General features: G+C 37.7%; 1 protein-coding gene across 1 annotated transcript; it reads left to right on the top strand.

The window, feature by feature from the left end:
• The first annotated feature begins 1,821 nt into the window (after positions 1 to 1,821).
• Positions 1,822 to 20,725, top strand: LOC127410032 (heterogeneous nuclear ribonucleoprotein U-like). Its single transcript, XM_051645023.1, has 13 exons — positions 1,822 to 2,453; positions 3,554 to 3,668; positions 16,572 to 16,645; positions 16,968 to 17,107; positions 17,213 to 17,312; positions 17,587 to 17,699; positions 17,786 to 18,049; positions 18,130 to 18,249; positions 18,327 to 18,624; positions 18,752 to 19,021; positions 19,146 to 19,417; positions 19,529 to 19,627; positions 19,804 to 20,725. The coding sequence occupies exons 1-13, from the start codon at positions 1,994 to 1,996 to the stop codon at positions 19,852 to 19,854; spliced, it is 2,376 nt and encodes a 791-aa protein (XP_051500983.1). The 5' UTR covers positions 1,822 to 1,993; the 3' UTR covers positions 19,855 to 20,725.
• Positions 20,726 to 24,252: the final 3,527 nt, after the last annotated feature.

Here is a 24,252-nt window from a genome sequence, read left to right on the forward strand (position 1 = left end):
TAAATCTTGACATCAGCAGTGTCATAGCGCCATCTAGCACTCTACATAAGTGCTAGGAATTGTAATCGAGCTTGAAATCATGATCATTCCTAAAGACTGCAATGACAAGATGTACAGTAAAAAAAGAGTTACATTTTGGTGTGTTCTCACCCAAAATCGATTAAATCGCTTCAGAAGACATGGTGTTATTGATTACTTTTATGATGCCTTTATTTGCTTTTTGAAGTTAAAATTTTGGTCACCATTCACTTGCATTGTGAGGACCAAAAGAGCTGAGATATTTTTCTAAAAAATCTTTGTTTGTGTTCAGAAGTAAGAAAGTCATACACATCTGGGATGGCATGGGGGGAGAAAATGAAGAGAGAATTTTCATTTTATGGGTGAACTATTCTTTTAACTTTTATTGAACCCAGAAATTTTTTTTATTTATGTTATTGACAGCAAAAATAAAATAAAAATGCAATCCACAAAAGGAAATGGTGATATTTATTGAAGAAGAAAGACCTTATTCAGGGTAATGCCATATCTAGTTTGTAAGCAATAGACAAATTCAATGGCATACACTGTATATAGCTTGTACAAAGGTTGTTGATTACATTTAATTTTAACAACTCATGTTTTCTGAAGTCTTTTGTCTTCTTATTTTTTTTTTTTTTGATTCCGCTTCAACAGTCACGTTTCCATTTCCATCAAAAATTAAAAAATGAGCAACTCCAAATATAAAGCCTCTTGAAACTTCGTATTCATGGGCCAAAATACACTCAACAACCACTTTATTAGTACACCTACTTATTCATGCGATTATCTAATCAGCCAATCGTGTGGCAGCAGTGCAATGCATAAAATCATGCAGATACGGGTCAGGAGCTTCAGTTAATGTTCACATCAACCAGTCAGAATGGGGATAAAATTATCTCAGTGAATTCGACCATGGCATGGTTGTTGGTGCTAGATGGGCTGGTTTGAGTTGAATACTGGTTCGAGCTGACAGAAAGGCTACGGTTATTCAGAAATGAGGCTGCAGTGGGCCTACACTCTGTGTACCTCAGCAGGAATCGAGATTTGTCAGACCAGGCTATGTTTTTTCAGTCTTTAACTGTCCAGTTTTGGTGAGCGTGTGGCCACTGCAGTTTCAGCTTTCTGTTCTTGGTTGACAGAAGTGGAATCCGATGTGGTCTTCTGCTGTTGTAGCCCATCCGACTCAAGGGTCGAAATGTTGTGCATTTTGAAATGCTTTTCTGCTCACTACAATTGTACAGAGTGATTTATCTGAATTACCGTAGACTTTCTGTCAGCTCGAACCAGTCTGGCCATTCTCCGTTGACCTCTCTCATCAACAAGGCATTTCCGTCCGCAGAACTGCCGCTCACTGTATGTTTTTTGTTTGTGCCACCACTGTGAGTAAACTCTAGAGACTGTTGTGCATGAAAATCCCAGGAGATCAGCAGTTACAGAAATACTCAAATCAGCCCATCTGGCACCAACAATCAACACTACACAGTAATTGTAACTGCATTACCTGCCAAGAGTACATTACTTCCACTGTAGGCTATATTACATTTTCCTCCATTCTGACTGGTTGATGTGGACATTAACTGAAGCTCCTGACCCGTATCTGCATGATTTTATGCATTGCACTGCTGCCACACGATTAGCTGATTAGATAATCGCATGAATAAGCAGGTGTACAGGTGTTCCTAATAAAGTGTTCGGTGAGTGTAAATAATGTTGGTATTCCCCAGGCAGCTACAAGGATCATTACGGTAGACCACGCCTATGTTCCCTAGACGCAGTTGCACTTGAGTGGGGAGGGAGGGGTCTGGCACCGAATTGTTTAGCCGGTAGATAGTCACAGAATCATCACGGCTGTGCGCAGTTCAGAGAAGCAAAAGCGGCTCTCCCTGGATTGCATCGTGCGGTTTAGAGAGCAATACTTTCACGATTGTACCTTTTATTTTTTATAGAACAAGAACGTATACACTAAAACGACAACATGAGTGAAATCAACGTGAAAAAGCTCAAGGTAAACGAGTTGAAAGACGAGCTGAAGAAGCGCCAGCTCTCCGACAAGGGACTGAAGGCCGAGCTCATGGAGCGGCTACAGGCCGCGATCGATGCAGAGGCCAAGGCTGAAGAAGCAGCAGCAGCAGAAGAAGAAACAGAGGAAAACGAGGCTGGCGGCAACGGTGTTACCAACGAACAAGAACACATGGGAGAAGAAGAGCCAGAAGGCGAGAGCATGGAAGCCGAGGAGCAAAATGGCGACGTCGGTGATGCCGCTGCAGTGGGTGATGGTGAGGAGCTTGGTCAAGACGACGAAATGGGCGAAGAGGAGGAGGAGGAGGACGCCGGGGTGGAAATGGACAAAGCAATTGATGATGAAGCGGAGGACGACGATATCCTAGACAAAATCGACGATGAAGATGGTGAGCCAGAATCCCATACAGCAGATGGTGAGTTTTGCTTTCTAAATTCCGAGAACATGTTCACGTGTGCTTTGAAGCCGGTGAGATCATCTCTTAGCTTAGGCGGCTAGCGGCTAGCCAGTTGCTATTGTTGTGTTGTGTGAAAGGGCGGGCTAGCTAACGGGGTTAATTCCGGTCTGTTTCGGTGCATGTTTGCGAGTTTCAGGCCTTTCTTTGTAAACTTTGGAAAAGTTTTATATCTTAGTATTCTAGTCTCAGTTTGTGATAGAAAGTATTAGCAAATGTATTCCAAATCACCCGCGCGAGCTTTCTATCGGCCACGATATTTCGCTTTGTGCATTTAAAGGTTTTATTTTCAGTTCGATACACTTTATTCGACAACTGAATGACTGTTTATAGTTTATTTTAGTGCTTTGGTTGGTTTAATGTTTAGTTTTGGTAGGCTTTGCATGGTCTCGAGACATAATCTTCTCGTTGCATGTTCAATGCGGACCGCGCTCGCGCTGACTCAGTTGTTACTCTGCAGAAATGTTTAGGATAGATAATGTAAACGTGCAGAGATTTACAGTGAAAGCAATGCACTTTCGGCGGGTGATGCAGTTACGATTACTGTGTAGTGGTGGACAATTACGTGCATATATTTTTAAATGTATAGAAAATGGGGCATTATTTAGTTTCCGTTCAGGTTGCTAGTAGGTTGTGTCGCCCTCTACTTCCGTGCAAGGTCAATTCAGGTAACGACTTTATCTGTAGCAGTTTTTGTTGCCGTGATTCTAAAAGATGTGACCAAAAGCTGGTTGACCAGCTACAATAGGCTTAATATACATTCCCTTCTTGTAACAGTATATTTGCTTGTGAATGTATTACATAAAACCCAGCAATCTAAATACTCAATGCTGAGTAATTGCACCACCCACAACATTTCACCTTTCTGTTTGATCTGGTTTATGCAACCAGATTATGAATGCCATTATGATATAACCAAGCAAACTATTCTGTCTGATCAGAGGTGGTCGGTTCCTTTTGCAACCCTGGGGGAGTCCAAGCACTCCTAATCGTGTGGGCCACCCTTAAACTCAGGGTCCAACACGTCCGGGCATTTCATTACTCTTTGTTTTATTTTCAAGGGGATGCGGACAAAGACATCAGTGCTGATCAGAAGAATAAGAAGGGTGTTAAGAGACGCCGGGAGGAACAAGGAAGGGGCTACTTTGAATATATTGAAGAATGCAGATACAGCCGGTAAGGATGGGAGTAATGGCCTTCATTATCCCCGAAGTGCCACCTTAAATAGCCTACATATTGGCTTTAAACGCCAATACCTTACCTACAAAAATACAACCCTCATCTAGCGCCAAGTAAAGTGAAACATTTGTTGAGGGTCATTCCTGGCTAATACAAAACACCTTACCTTCTACACAAGAGATTCACAAAAAACAAAAATAAAAAAACTGCAACATTTAAAAGAGTCCTCAGCTGGAAACGATAAATATTATTATTATAATGCGTACACTGTTGTCAGGCTGACTGTATGTGCGTGTGGCGATTCAGGCAGCGAACAATGGAATTACGATAGCGCCAGATGCGGCTTCTGTCATTACGGTGGAGGGGAAGTGACGTAAAGTTTATACTGCTCAATGTTTTATAATGTAATGACTTTGGGGCCTCTGTTGGGGGGGATCTTCAGACGTGCCTTCCTCGTTAGCATGCTAGGCTATATTTACTGTCATCTCTATCATTTTTTCCCATGTTGTTTTTTATGGATACTGTAATTCGAAAGAAAGTTCAATGTTTTGTCGTTGTTGTTTTTCCTCTGTTATAATATAGCTATTTTGATGTGTGTGTGTGTGTGTATGTGTAACTTTTCCTTTAAAAGTTTTCCATGCCTGGTCAGCTGGTAAGTACGTCCAAACATTTGCAGTGTATTGTATCAACTGACGTTGTCTATTTATTTATTTTAAATCAAAAGTAAGTTACATTTACCTTTTTGCATGTGCTTTCTCTTAAGTTTGTGGTACTTGACAAAAATCTATTGCGGACTCGATACATTACAGGTGCACTCGGTAACCTTTGTCTTTGTGTCATCTTGGACTTACACTGACACCTAGGGGCTTGGATACAGCATCATTTAAAATCTATAGTTTTCAGTTTCAGGTGCCATTATAGAAATGTAGTATTCATAGTCAGCCATGATTTCTTTAATCAGTGAGTGAAAGTGTCCAATAACAGGACGGCTACTGAGATTAAGCGAGTAGTATTCGGCTGGTCATGTGATTCTGACATGTTAGCCCCCATGTGCGGACCCTCCATGTAGAACAGGGGTGTCAAACATACGGCCTGCTGGATGATTTGCAGAAAAAATAAGTAGTGTTTGAAAACATTCACGTTGATTTAGCCTGTAACTTGGGTAAGATGTATTCATAGTATTCGTATTAGCAACAGCAGAGCAGATAATCATTTAAATTTGTGGTGTTACATGTAGCTAGGTTATAGTTTGCATGATCAGTGGAATTTATTTTAATTATGCGGGCCATTCAGCGCTCGCAGAGTCATGCGTATCGGCGAATGCCACGCATGTCTGAGGGTGACACAAGTTCCATGGCCACACATTCCCACAGTGAAGTTTCTCTCAAGGAAATAATGACAACATGGGCAGGTCCAAGAATAAATATTAGATGTAATAACTGTTGCATTGTTTCCGTCACATTGAACTGTTATTCATTTTAAGCAGGTTTCAGTTCCTTGGCGTTTGTTCGGTTTCAGATGGTTTATTGAGGCTAAAGCTCCAGCCAAAGAGCGAGTGGTTCTCATTTTCTTGTAAATATTATTGCTTGATTCCCTTCAACTCATTTTGTGTGTATTTATGTAACCTCTGGTTAATGAAATTATTAAATTCTGTGTTTTTCCTTTTGTTCCGAGTTTAAAATTAGCACCACCAAATGTGGATATTTTATGCGCAGTGGTGGGTTATTTCTGTGACAGGCGACTTGTAAAAATCTTGGAGTGACATGTGAAAAGAAATGCTGTCAGACACAAATACGTGCGTTTGAAGAAACGCACTTGATTAAATTTTGAAGAACAGATGAAAGAAAAGCTGTTGATTCACTGTGTATTCAGAGGCACTCTGCAGCACATGAGCACATCGCTTCTCATAGAACACGTGCATGCAGAGTGCTCGCTGTTTGTCATCTGAAAATAGTTTGCAACTGCAAGAACAGTGTTGTCCATGCCAATGCTGCAAATGATCAAAAGTTTAGTTTGCTTGATTTCCAAGGAGTAGTTCCTGTTTGCACGCATTGTGACTGCAACATTGCCTAATTCCAAACATTTGTGGTTGAATACGTAACCATACCAACTAAGCAAATGACATGCAGCGACATTAATTAATTGTCATGTGTGTCATCATAATTCCCTACAGCTTCAGTAGTGGTGTTTTATATACCTTTATGAATAACCAAAGGAGCTGGTAAAAAAATCAAAGTGGCTGGTGAAATTTGGCATTCACAGCCACTGTGGCTGGTGGGCAAAACATTTTGTATACTTTTACGCCAGTATTTGCTATGAAAACAGCATCTTTCCAATTTTCCTTTGCTCCACCACTGAAGTACCAGCAACACTAAAGAAATTATTTTTTACCCAAGTTATGAGATTGCAGTCTGAATTGAATGTGGTGACATAAAACAGCGCACCTTTCTATTGCGTTGTGTTCCCTGGATGTACTCAACAAACACAGTGACTGATTTTGTCCGATTCATGACTAAATGACTCTTACAACCCCTGGCAAAAATTATGGAATCACCACACTTAGAGGATGTTCACCCAGCTTTTTTACTTCGTAGCAAATAAACAAATCACAGATATGAGACAAAGCAATTTTTGTTTAATAGCTGACCATTCTGGCTTCGTGAAACATCCCTCAAACAAATTAAATTACATTATTTTAATTAATGACACACTTTTTTCCAGATCAAGTAGAGAACAAAAATAGGGAATAACTCAGTGGTGAGGAAAAAATTATGGAATCAACAAAAAAAATCACAATTAGTTGTTGTTGCTCCTCCTCTGGCTTTTATGACAGCCTGAATTCTTTGAGGCATGGACTTGACTAATGAAAAACAATATTCTCCATCAAGCTGGTTCCAACTTCCTCGAATAGCAGTTGACTGATCAGCTTTGCAGGATGGAGCCTTGTCTTGGACCAATTTCCACCATACATTTTCAATCGGATTGAGATCTGGACTGTTTGTTGGCCATGTCATTGAGCTGATATGCCTTTCCTGAAGAAAAGCTTTAACACACTTTACTCTGTGGCAAGATGCATTATCATCCTGAAAAAGGACTTCATCACCAAACCTATTTTCTATAGATGGAATGAGAAAAGTGTCCAAAATTCAATGTACTCCTGTGCATTGACTGTTGAGGTAATGAATGCCATCTCCCCTGGTCCTTTACCTGACATGCAACCCCATATCCTAAATGACTGAGGAAATGTGATTATCTTCAGGCAGTCATCTTTATATGTTTCATTAGGACGGCACCAGACAAAAGTTCCAGCATCATCGCCTTGGCCAATGCAGATTCGCGATTCATCACTGCATATCACTTTCATCCAATCATCCACACTCCATGATTGCTTCTCTTTAGCCCACTGTAGCCTTGTTTTCTTCTGTTTAGGTGTTGGTGCTGGTTTTCGTTTGGCTTTTCTAAATGTAAATCCCATTTCATTCAACCGATTTCTTACAGTTCTGTCACAAACATTGACTTCAGTTTCCGCCTATTTGTTTTTCATTTGTTTTGTTGTGCGTTTTCTTTTTTCAAGGCGTATTGCTTTGAGTTTTCTAACCTGACGATTTGATGTCTTCCTTGGTCTATCCATATGTTTTCCTTTTTATAACCTTCCCATTTTGTTTATACTTGCACCAAATTTAAGACACAGCAGACTGGGAACAACCAACTTCTTTTTCCACACTCCGTGTTGGATTTCCTTCTTAAAGGAGTTTTATAATCCTTTCCATTGTTTCAATTGACAACTCTCTTGTTGGGGCCATGTTTCCTTTCAATTAGCCTAGTCTAAGAGCTCGTTAAGGTCTGTAAGAACTCTTTTAACTGCAGATTAATTTGCAATTTTAGACATGTGCCGGTATTTGTTTTAGAAATGCAAATTACAAGGTTATTCCATAATTTTTTTTTCTCGATTTGGAAAAAAAAATATGCCATTAATTAATATAATGCAATTTAATTTGTTTGGGATGTTTAACGAAGCCAGAATGTTCAGCTATTAAACATTTTTTTGTGTGTGTCATATCTGTAATTTATTTGCTACGAAGTAAAAAAGCTAAGTAAACATCCTCTATGTGTAGTGATTCCATAATTTTTTGCCAGGGGTTGAATGAGCCGGTACTTTTAAAACAGTGATTCACCAGCTCACGAGTTCTTGTTTTTAATAATTTTGACGAATCCTTCAGTGAATTAACTTTCTGAATTACTCGGAGGGGCTGAATCAGTAATGTAGTCTACTCTAGGGCATAAGCAGGCATGCAGCGTATGCCCACCTATCTTTCTTAGGATTTATCGTATGCCCACCTAAAATAGATACGTTTGGCCGCCAGAACAACGAGTCGGCTTTTGACCTGGAACCAGGGTTCGTACAAGGTGCTTGAAGTACTTGAATTTGAATTTTCAAATTTAAGTTCTGGAAAACCCTTGAAAATAGCCATTTTTACCAAGAGGTGCTTAAAGTTCTTGAATTATAGAAAATCTTAAAATACGTTGCTTAAATCATATTTTTATAATTTTATAACATCTAATGATATGAAATGGCTTGACTCTGTTTGGCTAATTTTTTTAGAAAATATATTTGAAATTGTTAATTGCCTGAAAAGTGTGTGTGTGTGTATGTGTGTGTATATATATATATATATATATTTTGCAGTGGTCTCTTAAATTTTTCCAGAGCTGTGTAATATATATATATATATATATATATATATATATATATATATATATATATATATATATACACATTCCAACCTGTGTCTGTGTGATACAGAGATGCGACTTGCATGTGCATTGCATCTTTTATTTTTATTTTCCCCTCAACAATGCAACTTATAGTCAGGTGCACCAAAGCAGATGAAAACATAGATTAGGCATAGATACGGTAGAAGCGTTTTAAATTTGACAATTCCAAATATGTTGCCTTTACAAAGTATTTTATGCAACCAGTTTAAATATTTTGTCCATCATAACATTATTGTTCTAACAAACTCTAGTCCGCTATCAAATGCAACTCCTCACCTTCCCACAAAATGACGTTTCATCACGCTCATAGTAAAACATTGTCAGTGAACAAGATAATTAATACATTGCAAAGCGGGTTGCAAATATTAGAAATATCCAGTCGCTAATGTTAATGAATGAATAGAATACAAAAGGTGTATGGTTTTACTCGCAGACTAAAAGTTGTTTATTTGTGCACAGCATAATTACAGATGTTATGAACAGATGTGGATTGTCGCGTTTCTCTCATGAAACATAAACAGAATATGAGAAACTGTTACACATGATTACTAAAAGCTAATTCTCCCATTTAAAATAAGCCCAAAAAACACTGTGATACTATGTGTAGATTCTGAGGTACTGTAAACTTCACGGAGCACATTTGACATCTGAACTGCAGAAGGGATGTCTGGCAGCTGCTCTGTGGTCCTAGTGCCTGCAGGATCCAACCTGTGTCTGTGTGATACAGAGATGCGACTTGCATGTGCATTGCATCTTTTATTTTTATTTTCCCCTCAACAATGCAACTTATAGTCAGGTGCAACTTTATTTAAATACGGTAAATAAATACATAAATTGATTTGCTGTGGTGTTGTATTAATTTGCAAGAACAAATATATAAATTGGAAAAGAAGCAAATTTGTTAGTTTTTCATTACCCAATTAGCTCTCTTGCCACCTGTGGTCTCATTATACAGCATACCTATGTTACTTGAATTTTTTTATAGCCGAATTTCAAACATTGAGTAAACGTGCTACTAAGACAGACAGAAAACATGGGCAAGTTCTTGAAAAACTACGATGGTTATGTGGGATAGTGGTGTGCTGTGGGATTTTTTTTTAATCATAAAGTGTGCCATGGCAGAACATTTTTTGGGAAACTTCAAGCATGACATGAGTCATTTTTCCAAAAAATTTTACAGACAGATTGTTTCACTTTTAATTGACTATCACAATTCCAGTGGGTCAGAAGTTTACATACACCAAGTTAACTGTGCCTTTTAAGCAGCTTGGAAAATTCCAGAAAATGATGTCAAGCCTATAGACAATTAGCCAATTAGCTTCTGATAGGAGGTGAACTGAATTGAATAGGTACCTGTGGATGGATTTTAAGGCCTACCTTCAAACTCGGTGCCTCTTTGCTTGACGACATGGGAAAATCAAAAGAAATCGGCCAAGACCTCAGAAAAAAAAAATGTGTGGACCTCCACAAGTCTGGTTCATCCTTGGGTGCAATTTCCAATGCCTGAAGGTACCATGTTCATCTGTACAAACAATAGTACGCAAGTATAAACACCATGGGACCACACAGCCATCATACCTCTCAGGATGGAGACACATTCTGTCTCCTATAGATGAACGTAGTTTGGTGCGAAAAGTGCAAATCAATCCCAGAACAACAGCAAAGGACCTTGTGAAGATGTTGGAGGAAACAGATAGACAAGTATCTATATCCACAGTAAAATGAGTCCTATATCGACGTAACCTGAAAGGCTGCTCAGCAAGGAAGAAGCCATTGCTCCAAAACTGCCATAAAAAAGCCAGACTATAGTTTGCAAGTACACATGGGGACAAAGATCTTTACTTTTTGTAGAAATGTCCTCTGGTCTGATGAAACAATAATTGAACTGTTTGGCCATAATGACCATCGTTATGTTTGGAAGAAAAAGGGTGAGGCTTGCAAGCCGAAGAACACCATCTCAACCTTGAAGCATGGGGGGTGGCAGCATCATGTTGTGGGGGTACTTTGCTGCAGGAGGGACTGGTGCACTTCACAAAATAGATGGTATCATAGGGGGGAAAAAAAAAAGTCAAGGTATTGGAGTGGCCATCGCAAAGCCCTGACCTCAATCGGATAGAAAATTTGTGGGCAGAACTGAAAAAGCGTGTGTGAGCAAGGAGGACTACAAACCTGACACCATTACACCAGTTCTGCCAGGAGGAATGGGCCAAATTTCCAGAAACATATTGTGAAGCTGGTGGAAGGCTACCCAAAACGACCCAAGTTGAACAATTTAGGCTATGCTACCAAATACTAACAAAGTGTATGTAAACTTCTGACCCACTGGGAATGTGATGAAAGAAATTAAAGATTATAAATAAATCATTCTCTCTACTATTATTCAGACATATCACATTCTTAAAATATAGTGATCCAAACTGACCTAAGACAGGGAATGTTTTCTACGATTAAATGTCAGGACTTTTGAAAACTTGAGTAAATATATTTGGCTAAGGTGTATGTAAACTTCTGACTTCAACTGTGTGTGTATGTGTGTGTGTGTGTGTGTGTATATATATATATATATATATATATAAAATCTCAGTGGCGAATTCTCAGGGGCAGCAAAGCCTTCTCTGCTGGCCTAACATGCCAAATAAATATTTTTCATCCTTTCATTCTCAGTCACCTTTTTGCCTTTGTATTTTTAATCGCTTTCCACTCTTAAATAATCTACAAACAAATAGAGGAAAAACAAAGTTTATCCAGTCAGAATTTATTCCTTGATGCTTACAAGTGAAGTGTGACAGCTGTTTCACAAGTCGCATGCCCGAAGCCAAGCTCGTTAGCCAAAGCAGCGCGTGAGTCTGAGCTCCACCCCGTCAGGCCTTCAGAATTTCCACAGAATCCCTCAACGGTGCAAATGAATGAGCAGCTAAAGTCAGACTGTCAGATTCATCAGCCAATCAGATTGATTTATTTATTCTTGGTGGGTGTGATCTTTAGGATATGTCCTGGTCGAGGCCTTCTAGCTGGCCTTGAGTGACGCAATCACGCTTTGAGTGATGTACGTAATTTGAAAGCGAAGGGCGCCAGATCATCATCACTGAGAAAGAGATCCTTATGGATTTAAAAACACGAGATGTTCTGCATGACTGTGTGATTGCTTAATTTATTAAACAGGAAAGGAGGACTGATTTTCACTTCAAGTAAATTGGTAAGTGCTTTTTGCATTGTTATACAACATCAGGAGTTTTCTAAGTGTAAATTAGGCTGCTGGAGCATTCAGTGTCAGATCAAGTTTTGAAAAGTAGTGCTGCGTACCATTCAACTCAAAGTCGGATTTTACAACTTCCACTAGGAAAGTGCAATGGAATGTATCTTGAAGACAGAATTACAACTCGTGCAGAAATTCTCAACTCCGATTTCGCCGAGATGCAGGGGCATGATGTCACACACATGTCGACACTCGGGGAGATATACAACGTAAGTGAAAACATTCACTTTATTAAGTAATATCGATAAATGAGTTTGTTTCCACGTTACATGATATTAAAGCTTGTTTAACAAACGCCTGCAGAAACGGGTGTATAAAACTTTATAATCTCTTTTGATAATCGTACACCTGAAGCACAAATGCTAGCGCTGCAGCATTGTTTATCAGTTGGGTTGCTAGGAGACATCTCTAATGAGAGTCAAACCCCTGCTAAGCTAACGGGAGCGTTGCAGTTCCGAATATCGGGGAATGGAATGCATTTATGGTCGGAGATATCAAGTAGGAACATCCCACATCCAACTTGAATGGAATACAACATAACCGTGTACCCTGACAAAAAGAAATTTATTGCAAGCAACATTTAAATCGCAAATATTAATAGATATATTTTTCCAGGTATAATAGACCTCCTTGGTAGATTCATATGAAAAATTATGATTTTTGACGTTCATTTCACAAAACAGTCATGCTGCAGTTAAAATTAGGCTTGCTTGAGCATTAAGTGTCATTTCATGTTTTCGTGCGTGGATGTGTTTTTAAAACGTCAGTTGGTATTATTAGTTGACTGCTACGTAATGTATTCATTGTGAAACTTAATGGCATGAATCGCACCGAAGGACTTAAAATGCACGGCCCGCAGCTTATATATATATATATACACACACACACACACTGGCAGCCAAAAGTTTGGAATAATGTACAGATTTTGCTCTTATGGAAAGAAATTGGTACTTTTATTCACCGAAGTGGCATTCAACTGATCACAATGTGTCAGTCATATACAATGTAGTCAGGATTCTTAATAATGTGAAAAATTACTATTACAATTTGAAATCAATGTTCAGAACTTCTTAAACTACAAAGAGTTCTCATCAAAAAGTCCTCCATGTGCAGCAATGACAGCTTTGCAGATCCTTGGCATTCTAGCTGTCAGTTTGTCCAGATACTCGATACCACGCTTCCTGTAACACTTGCCATAGATGTGGCTGTCTTGTTGGGCATCTCATGCACCTTACAGTCTAGCTGATCCCACAAAAGCTCAATGGGGTTAAGATCCATAATACTTTTCTCCCCAATTTGGTATTCACAATTCCCAATGTGCTCTTGGTCCTCGTGGTGGCGTAGTGACTTGTCTCAATCCAGGTGGCGGAGGACGAATCTCAGTTACCTCCACATCTGAGACAGTCAATCCACGCATCTTATCACGTGGCTTTTTGAGCGCATTACTGCAGAGACCTAGCGCATGTGGAGGGTCACGCTGTTCTCCGCGGCATCCACGCACAACTCACCACACACCCCACTGAGAGCGAGAACCATATTATAGCGACCATGAGGAGGTTAACCCAATGTGACTTTACCCACCCTAGCAACCAGTCCAATTGGTTGCTTGGGAAGCCTGACTGGAGTCACTCAGCACGCCCTGGATTCGAACTTGCGACTCTAGGTGTGGTAGTCAGCGTCTTTATCCATAACACACTTTTCCAATTATCTGTTGACCAATGTCTGTTTCTTTGCCCACACTAACCTTTTTTTTCTGTTTCAAAAGTGGCTGTTTCTTTGCTATTCTTCCCTTAAGGCCTGAACCCCTGAGTCTTCTCTTTACTGTTTTACATGAAACTGGTGTTTAGCGGGTAGAATTCAATGAATCTGTCAGCTGAGGACATGTGAGGCGTCTGTTTCTCAAACTAGAGACTCTGATGTACTTATCCTCTTGTTTAGTTGTACATCTGGTCTTCCACATCTCTTTCTGTCCTTGTTAGAGCCAGTTGTCCTTTGTCTTTGAAGAATATAGTGTACACCTTTGTATGAAATCTTCAGTTTTTTGGCAATTTTAAGCATTGTATAGCTTTCATTCCTCAAAACAATGATTGACTGAGTTTCTAGAGAAAGCTGTTTCTTTCTCTCTTTTTTTTTTTTGCCATTTTTGACCTAATATTGACCTTAATACATGCCAGTCTATTGCATACTGTGGCAACTCATAAACACATTTTTAACATTTAACGAACCAAATAGCTTTCAGCGGTGTTTGATATAATGGCAAGTGATATTCTAGTACCAAATTAGAAATTTAGCATGATTACTCAAGGATAAGGTGTTGGAGTGATGACTGCTGGAAATGGGGCCTGTCTAGATTTTATGATAAATGACTTTTTTCAAAATGTAATGGTGCTGTTTTTTTACATCAGTAATGTACTGACTTTGCTTTGTGATCAGTTGAATGCCACTTTGGTGAATTAAAGTACCAATTTCCTTCCGAAACGGCAAAAGCTGTACATTATTCTAAACTTTTGGCTGCGTGTGCGCGTGTGTGTGTGTATATATGTATGTGTGTGTGTGTGTGTGTGTGTGTGTGTGTATATATATTTTATATATATCACACATATACATACACACACACACACAGTACTGTGCAAAAGTTTTAGGCACTTGTAAAAAATATTGCATAGTGAGGATTTCTTCAAAAAATAATGTTTTCATTTATTAATTAACATCATACAAAGTCCAGTAAACTTAAAAAGCTAAATCAATATTTGGTGTGGCCACCTTTGCCTTTTAAAACAGCACCAATTCTCCTAAGTATTGGCAGATAGGATGTACCAAGCTTCTTGGAGAATTCACCACAGTTCTTCTGTCTATTTAGGCTGTCTCAATTGCTTTTGTCTCCATGTAGTCCCAGACTGACTCGATGTTCAATGGGGGGCAATGCCATCTCTTGCAGAGCGCCCTGTTCTTCTATTCTAATCTTTTCTAATTGCAAAAGTAATGTTTGGGAGTCTAAAATGTATTTTTCTTATTGAACTATAGCTGAAGATATAAATAACCATCTTAAGACATGTTTTTGTGAAACATCTTAAGTGCCTAAACCTTTTGCACAGTACTGTGTGTGTGTATGTATGTATGTATGTATGTGTTTGTGTGTTTTTATATATATATATATATATATATATATATATTACACACACAGTATATATAATTTATAAATATAAACTTCGGCCCCCAAGCAATGTCGCTTGGTCCAGTCAGACCCGTGACCCAAAATGAGTTTGGCACCCCTGATAAAGAATAAAACCGCTTTTATAAGGTTACTGATATGACTGTAGTCTTCATTTTAATGTGAGTGGTCATGATTTCCTCTATATATTGTAAAATTACAATTCATATCTTTAGGAGTTAAACTTTTTTTAATGAGGAAAAAATAACTGAGTGCACTTTTAAGAATCTTCTGTCTAGGATGGTTCAATTTTCTAGCTTTAGTACTATACAGTAGTAAATGGATTCATGTATTGCAGTGTGTTCATTGTGTCACAAGTCATCACTTTGTAAATGTGGAACAAAAATGAGAAAATTCCCGTTTTTTAATGTATTCGAATTCTGGCCGATGGAGGCAATAAACATGAACAACATCATGGGTGTCAAAGGTATAGTTCACCCAAAAATGCTAATTCTCATCATTTACTTGCCCTCATGCCATCCCAGATGTGAATGACTTTCTTCTGCAGAACACAAAGATTTTTAGAAGAATATCTCCGCTCTGTAGGTCCTTTCAATGCAAGTGATTGATGGCCAGAAATCTGAAGGTCCAAAAGCATCAGAAAAGTAATTCATAAGACTCCAGTGGTTAAATCCATATCTTCAAAAGCAATTTGGTAAGTGTGGGTGAGAAACCAATCAATATTAAAGTCCTTGTTTACTATAAATCTTCACTTTCACATCTAAAAGTCACATGTGGCACCTGTTTAGTTTCTCTTTCACATTTGAAAGTGAAAGTGGAGATTTATAGTAAAAAAAAAAAATATTGACCTGTTTCTCACCCACACTTATATTGCTTTTGAAGATATGGATTTAACCACTGTAATCTCCTGGATTACTTATGTGCTTTTTGGAGCATCAGATTTCTGATCACCATTCACTTGAAAGAACCAACAGAGCTGAAATATTCCTCTAAAAATCTTTGTGTATTGAAGAATAAACACATTTGGGATGGCATGAGGGTGAGTAAATGTTGAGTACATTTTCATTTTTGGTTGAACTATCATATTAGCTTATGCCATGTATGCTAAGGATTTATTCTAGCAAACATTGTAGCAAACTATATGACTTTCTTCAGTGGAACACAAAAGATGTTGGGCAGAATGGTAGCCTCAGTCACATTAACGTCGTATGGGGAAAACAGATCTTTTTTGGATGAACTATCCCTTAAATAGAAAATTACAAATTGCAGAGTCTGTACAGATTTTCCCCTGGGCAAAGACCAGGAAAAACAGCTGTGTGCTCTAGCTTGTAATGACCTTCCAAGGACGACCTGCATGTAGGTATAAATACCCTCAGACCTTTTCAGCTCATGGCGCAATAAAATGAAAAAGGCCCTCTTAACTGAGTGAAACATATCAGACTTATGTTGCTTTTTGACAAGTTTTCTTTCAGGCTTCACACCGTGGGGTGAACTGGTAAGCTATGCACTATGCAGTGTTTCACAAAGCAGTGTGTACTTCAATGAACAGCCAATGTAAGGTCATGTAAATTAACAGTTGATGCTGCTGTGACTGAGGAAGGTCTTCAACTGGACATCATGGGAAGCATGTCAGTCCATCACAGTCCCATTTGTCTGCCTCTACCCATGCATTAATGGCTGATTGCCTCTATTTCAGGGTCAAGTCTCCCCTGCCACCTCTGGAGGAAGAGGATGAAGAGTTTGATGACACCCTGGCCTGCCTGGATCCCTGTGAGTACTATGTTTAGAGACAGAATTATTTTGAAAAACCTGCAGTATTGAATACTACCTCAAGATAACATGCTCATTGACAAGGGCCTCATTCTTGAAACACAATCAGAACAAATCTCTGTAAAACATTCAGAAACTATTGTTTTGCAAATTGTAGCATTAAACTGAATGCAACGATTTACACAAGAATGGTTTTAAAAATGTATACTGTGTTTCATGAGGCACAAGGAGTGCAAATGTTAGAAACTAGTGAGCTAGAAAAATGAATTCAGTGTTAAGTTGCTGTTCTTGGACTGATGCTTATTTTGTTTGTTTTGTTTAGACAATTGTGACCTGCATTTCAAAGTGTCCAGGGACCGTTACAGTGCCTCCTCTCTTACAATGGAGAGTTTCGCTTATCTTTGGGCAGGTGGCCGTGCTTCTTATGGTGTAAACAAAGGCAAAGCCTGCTTTGAAATGAAGGTGATTTACCGTTGCATTTTATGTTATACGTTCAATAAAGAAGGGGTGCAATTGGGATGAGCACATATTCAATATTTCTTATCCATATGTCTCCTGCACTTGCAGGTCACTGAGAAAATTCCAGTCAAGCATGTAAACAGCAAAGGCATGGATGTCCATGATGTCCATATCGGCTGGTCCCTGGCTAATGGAAGTCTTTTAGTAGGTAAGCACAATGAGCAAGACAGGTATACCTTATTCTCAACTGCTGTTGTGTTGGTGCCCTTATCCTGACTTTGTTGCAGTTAAATATGCTACAGAAGTGAGATTTACCCACTTGAGTAAAATCTTGATTCTGGCTACTGTTTACTTGAAACTTTTGATTGTTTTCAATCTCAGTTATTATTATTGTATCTTTGGACATTTTTCCAAAACATGTGTACAGTCCTGTTTAAATGTCCTCTACAGAAAATTTTAATGACTGTTGATTGTTGTTCTAGGTGAGGAGGAGTATTCCTACTCCTATTCAAGCAAAGGGAAGAAGACCACGAACTGCGTGACTGAAGACTACGGGGAGAGTTTTGATGAAAATGATGTTATTGGCTGCTTAATTGTAAGTTCACAATACTTTTTTTTTCTTCTCAAGTTCGCATAGGTTCTTACTATATTCTTTCTGACAATTTTTCTCGTCTCGCCTAGAATTTTGAAGGAGCTGAAGTGGAGATCTCATTTTCCAAAAACGGGAAGGACCTTGGTGTGGCTTTCAATATCAATAAGGAATCTTTAGCTGGACAAACTCTCTTCCCCCATGTTCTTTGCCACAACTGTGCGGTTGAGTTCAATTTTGGTCAGAGCGAGACACCATTCTTCCCCCAACCAGAAGGCTTCACCTTCCTGCAGCAAATTCCTGTGGATGTCCGCATCAGAGGCCCAAAAGGACCTGAGACCAAGAAAGATTGCGAGGTGTGCTTTTAAACTTGTAACTATGACATGAAAATGTTGTTACGGATCATGACATCAGTAAATTATGACTATGTTTCTAGGTTATTGTCATGGTCGGTCTCCCTGGATCTGGAAAGACTGCATGGGTTAAGAAACACATTGAAGAGAACCCTGGGAAGTACAACATCCTTGGCACAAACACCATCTTGGAGAAAATGATGGTGAGAATTGTGTCTTTAGTCGTCTTGTGTAAATTATGTTGTTTTCTCTTGTCTTATCACCTGTTTTGGCCTTTTAGATTGGCAGCATGAAGAGGCAAAACAAAGACACCGCAAAGCTCTCTGCCATCTCCCAGCGAGCTCCTCTGTTCATGGGCAAGTTCATTGAAATCGCTGCTCGCAAAAAGAGAAACTACATCTTGGATCAGACAAATCTTTCTGCGCTGTCTCAGAGAAGGAAGATGTGTCTTTTTGCTGGCTTCCAGCGCAAAGCTGTGATTGTCTTCCCCACAGACGATGCTTACAAGGAGAGGACACAGAAGAAAGTGGAAACAGATGACAAAGACGTCCCTGAGTATGTTGTTCTAAAAATGAAAGGTAAGACGTGAGCTCACATTTCACTATAGCACACTTAGATTTTTTTTTTTTTTTATGAATTCAAAGCCAAACTGGCATAAAAAGTAGTATCAGTAGACAGAGAAGTTTACTTTTTACCTTTCTACAGCTATCTACACATTGCCAGAAGTGGGGGACTGCTTCTCAGAGGTCACCTATGTGGAACTTCAAAAGGAAGAGGCCACCAAGCTCTTGGAGAAATACAAGGAAGAGAGTAAGAATGCTTTGCCGCCAGAGAAGAAAGTCAACCAGGGATTAGTGACCCCCAAAAAGGGTGCTGTACGAGGCAAAGGGCCTAAGAATCAGTTCAGTCGTGGAGGCAGTCCAGGCCCTCGTGGAGGCAGGGGTGGATTCCACAGCCGTGGAAACTTCAGAGGAAGTAAGAGACATTTTCAAACAAAAGCTTTTTCATTGTCGCTCTTGGTGAACTGTCTGTTGGTGCACTAAACATTATCTTTTGTACCTAAAGTCAAAGATTAAACCTGCTTATTCTCTCCCTTCAGTGCCAGTACCACGTGGTGGTGGTGGTTTTAACCGGCCCCCGCGTAGCTTCTTGCCACCACCACCTCCTGTCTTCCGAGGTGGATTTCATAGCCGAGGCAACTTCAACAGAGGTAGAGGTGGTGGGATGCCTACCCGAGGAATGGCTCCCAGACGTGGGAACATGAGGGGTAACATGGGAAACAGAGGTGGCGCAGTGAGCCGTGGAGGGCCAGGTAACAGAGGTCATATGAGCCGCGGTGGTGCCCCTAACCACAGAGGAAACTTCCAGCAGGTTTTTTTTTTACGTTTTTTATAATCTCTCTTGCAATTAAGTACAACTTAATCTCACTTTGTTTTGATTTAATCATGGGTAGTTAACTTTTTGGAATTGTCATTTTTTTAGAAATTCCGTGGTGGAGGAGGCCACCAGCAGATCCGTGGTGGTTACAGCAACAAAAACGGAGATTATGCCCAAGCCTTTAACCAGAATTGGCAGCAAGGGGTAAGCAGATTAAGCTATTAAATGTGAATATCATGAAGAAAGCAAAAATTGTTCCAACATAAAATCCAACTTCAAAAGCATAAGACTGGATATAATATTCTAAGTGTTCTATAAAATACTCAGTTAACTATTTTGCCTGATAAAACTCTCTTTTTATAACTCTCTGACCGCTTTAGTTCTGGAATCAGAAGCCATGGAATCAACAGTACAATCCAGGATATTACTGAGTGGGCATTTGTATTAAAGACTGTTGGCCTCTGGCACGCTGAAATGCACAGCCACAGAATAACCATCCACTTTTACTGTCCTAATCTTTTTTTAAGGAAGTCCATTTTTAAATAAGAGAAGCAAATGACAAACATTCCATCTCTGAAGTTAACAGTCTACGCTCTCCATTGATGTGTGATGGCTTCACTCTTATCAGGTTTTTGTAAAATGTATTTCCTCCCCCCATTTATTTTATATCACAACTTTGATAGATTGTTATATCAGGAATCGCAGCATTTCTCTTGTAAGAGGGATGCTTTGAATTTCAGGGTTGTGTGTTTTATTCTGTAAAATGTCATTTTTACTAAATGTAAATTATTGTTGTTACTTTGCAAGGTTTTTTTGTGTAAGAATTGTTTAAGAATCCCACAGAACCACAATACAACTTTTTTTTTTTTTAAGCTTTTGTCAATAATCATATTCATAATTACGCAGCACCTCAGCCCTTTCATGTACACTGAAGGTGTGATATTGTTGCTCTTTACATTTTACAAATCAAATTCATTTTCTTTATTTTGTAAGCCCAGTCTGTAATAGTTACACTTCATAGGCTTGCAATAAATGGATGATTTGCTTTTCTGACTTTTATGGCTCTTGACTGATATCTTTATTATTCCAAAGAGCCTTTGAATGTCAGTCAGATTTGTCTCTTGATTCAGCCCTACCAGACTGCCATTTTAATTGTCTTCCTGTCTTGTAGGGCAAACGGGGTAAATTTTAAAATGGCTTTTAGTCCAATTATTTAGTAAAACTTTATAATGGGTTCAAAAACTTTTTTCTCATTAAAGTGCAAGAATGAAAATAAAAAGCATTGCATGGTTTCAACGTAAATTTCTGCTCTTTGTATTGTCTGTGAAACCTAGAGAAGTCACAATGAAACTTGGATATTGATTAAACTTGTGTGCAGTGCATTACATAGAACAGTTCAACAGAGGCTTTATCTCCTAATTGTCATAAGATCGCTTTTTTTTTTCTCTTCAATTTGTAAACAATGCCTCAGCCTAAAAACGTATTACTATCATGTAATGAATCTCTGTGCATTACTTTTGCAAATCATTAACTTTTATCCACTAAGCTTACCAGTACTGTTAACGTTTCATAACATTTAGAAAATATTAAAATTACTTCCTAAAAATGTAAAGTACTTTCAGTATTCAATTGAAAAATATATTTTCTGCATTAAAGCTTTGCAAAATCATTGAGTAACTATTCTCTATTTAACAATTCAATGAACCCATTTCTGCAGAACATGAAAATAACAGAGCAAACTTTATACCATTTCTAACTTTTGCTTACGAGATTTGTTTGTCAAGGTGGCCCTTTTTAGAAACGTGCCATTTTAGATCTTAACAGACAGCACATAAGTAAGTTCTTTAATAAATATTCAATAAATGTCTCAAATACATTATCAATGTTATGCCGGGAAGAGCTCTGCCTATTTCAAGGTCATCACAATTTCCCACTGAATTTACTAACTCTTAACTGCTATTACTTTTGAAGTAGTCCTAATTTGCCTACATGTCTGCATTTTTTTATACACAATTTCACAGCATAGATAAACAGACTGCAATGATAGTCACATCCAAAACACATGAATAAAAAGACATACTGTACATATACATTACGACAGGTTTTTGACTATTTTGAATGAATATATTTCTTATAAAATGGCAAATGGCCAGCAGTATTTGGCAGCTATTTTTGACAAAAAATGTGTGTATTTGATCATGATCATATAAAGTGTTTGAACTATATAATGGCTGTGTACTGTAAGGTGACCCAAGATAGAACTTATTTAGGGATGTACTTTGTGTTTAATTTTCTGAGTGATTTCCTGTGGTATGAGATAATGAACCTTTCCCTCAAAAGAAAGAAGTGATTTCTAAATGGCATGGCATGAAATACATTGTGATGATACTGTTGTACTGTACAGAGACCCTGCCTGTGCAAAAGACACTATTTTGAGAATTAAAAATTTCTTCACTAAATTATACTTAAAACATTTTGGCATTATGGAAAGATGGCAGGTTGTCCTGTTAACGATATTTGTATTTTGATATTGATTTTTCCAACAAAATGAATGTTCTAGTATTTTATAATGTAAGGAAATGTATAATTTAATAATGGAATAAACATCTGAGATTATCTATTGAATGTTCCTTCTCATTAAAATGTTTTCAGAACCACATTATAATCAATATAATACAATGTGATAACTGATTATTATATGATTACTTGATTATTATCATACACACCATTTCCCTTTAAAAAATGTGTAAATGGCAACCATTCCCACCAAGATGTCAATTGGGTTATGACAGTGTACACAAAAAAAAAAAAGAGGATTTTTGCTGCTTATTCAATTTACTTAATTAAATTGTATTAAACACAATTCTTTAACATTTGTCACAACTTGATGTCATTGTGTTCTATCCATTTAAATGTGTAAAAATGGAAGTTTACTTAATCCATTTGAGTTGGGAATACATGAATATTTTTTGTGGTGTTAATGTAGCATTAATGAAGCTGGGCAGGGGATTTCCATTTCTCAGCATGCTTTGCATGGGACTTGATAGGGAAAGTAAATGTTAGCCTAATATTAAGTGTTATTTGTTTTTGTGCAAGATTTATATAAAGGGAGGATACTTGTGTGTTTAATGTTTTGTTTTGTTATGTTGAAGTTTTGGGGGTTACCATTATGGTGAAGAGTGGAGCTTGATCTAACGATGAGGACAGGTAGATATAGCACATGGAAATGATTGCTCATTTCGTTGAGCAAATGCTGTACTAACCATAGCATATTAGTTACTAAATTAACATTCACTTTATAGTTAGTAAAGAAATAAAAGAGAGTTATTTGAGTTACATTGACACGTCTAATTTTGTTGGGTTTACCCAGTTTAACTAGTTCTTTCAATACAAAGTGTTTATGTTGAGATTACATAGTAATTTTAAGTAAAGAAAACTCATTTGAAACATGTGGAACCACTAGAGTACAGTAAGGATTGGGGAATAACGGAATACATGTAACGGGATTACGTATTTAAAATACAAAATATAAGTAACTGTATTCCACTACAGTTACAACTTAAATCATTGGTATTTAGAATAAAGTTACATTCAAAAAGTATTTTGATTACTGAAGAGATTACTTTGCATTTTATTGTTATTTGTTTAATTTCATATTTAGTCCTTTCAGATGGAAAATATTTATACATATAAATGATGCGATCCAAAGTGCATTTGAACAGCGGTGAAACACTTTCTTATGATGTGTTACATTCATATGAGCAGAGAGAGAAGTAAGTTTGAAGTAAGTTTGTAGCAGAAGAAATAGAAATAAACCTTGTGTAAATTGTCAGTTTTACGCTAAGCTAAAATGCTATTTCTAGCCATTTTACATGCACGTTACCAGGCATGATCATATTTTTATTTTTTTATCAAGAAAATTCACGTTAGATCATAATTTCTTTTTTTTTTTTCCTAGTAAGACCTTTGATATTAGGGCAAAAATCGTATTCTTGATAATTTTTTGTTTTCCTGTAAAAATAGCTAAAAATCCTTAAAACAAGATCAATTTGATTTATCTTGTTTTAGAAACAACACTGCATAAGATATTTTGGTTTTTCAGAGAATGTATTTTTAACATGTGTAACATCTTACTGTACTGGCAGAATTTTTATAGTCAAAACAAGTGAAAAAAAATCTACCAGTGCTGAAGAAGTAATCCAAAGTATTTAGAATACGTTACTGATCTTGAGTAATTTAACGAAATACATTACAAATTACATTTTACAGCATGTATTCTGTAATCTGTAGTGGAATACATTTCAAAAGTAACCCTCCCAACACTGAATACAGCTATAGGCTATTAATCTAAATATCTTTAATAAAAATTAAATTGGCAAAGAGAAACTCCTCAAACTGCTTTTAAAGTGATCCCATATGAATTTTGATAAATAAAGTTGTGACAAAAATGAAAGTAATGTCTTTTGAAAAGTACTGTGTGACTATGGTAAATTCCGTGCGGGTTCACTTTCATTGGGCTGTATAAATCAGAACCAATTACTCCCTTAACTCTATTTATGTAAGTTATTTTAAATACCAACCTACGCACTCAACTCCCCTTTTAAATTTGAATTAATAAGATTTTACTAGTGTGTGCAGAGTAAACAAAACATAACTGGCTTGTGTATATACATCTGCTCACCATGGCCAACTACAAACACTGGAATATGCAAACGTCCATTTGGTTGACCAGTAGAAAAATCACAAAACGAGTAGAGAAACGTCTCAATGAAAAATAGTTTAATTTATATTCAGTCATAGTGAAATTTACAACATTCTATTTACTGCTC

Source organism: Myxocyprinus asiaticus, chromosome 19 (genome assembly GCF_019703515.2).
Source record: "Myxocyprinus asiaticus isolate MX2 ecotype Aquarium Trade chromosome 19, UBuf_Myxa_2, whole genome shotgun sequence".
Classification (NCBI taxonomy): domain Eukaryota; kingdom Metazoa; phylum Chordata; class Actinopteri; order Cypriniformes; family Catostomidae; genus Myxocyprinus; species Myxocyprinus asiaticus.

Excerpts from the sequence above, each read along its gene's own strand:
- LOC127410032 (XM_051645023.1), top strand. The coding sequence starts at position 1,994 with ATGAGTGAAATCAACGTGAAAAAGCTCAAGGTAAACGAGTTGAAAGAC. Across the intron at positions 3,669-16,571 it reads GAAGAATGCAGATACAGCCG|GGTCAAGTCTCCCCTGCCAC; the intron begins GTAAGGATGGGA and ends CCTCTATTTCAG. Across the intron at positions 17,313-17,586 it reads TAATGGAAGTCTTTTAGTAG|GTGAGGAGGAGTATTCCTAC; the intron begins GTAAGCACAATG and ends TTGTTGTTCTAG.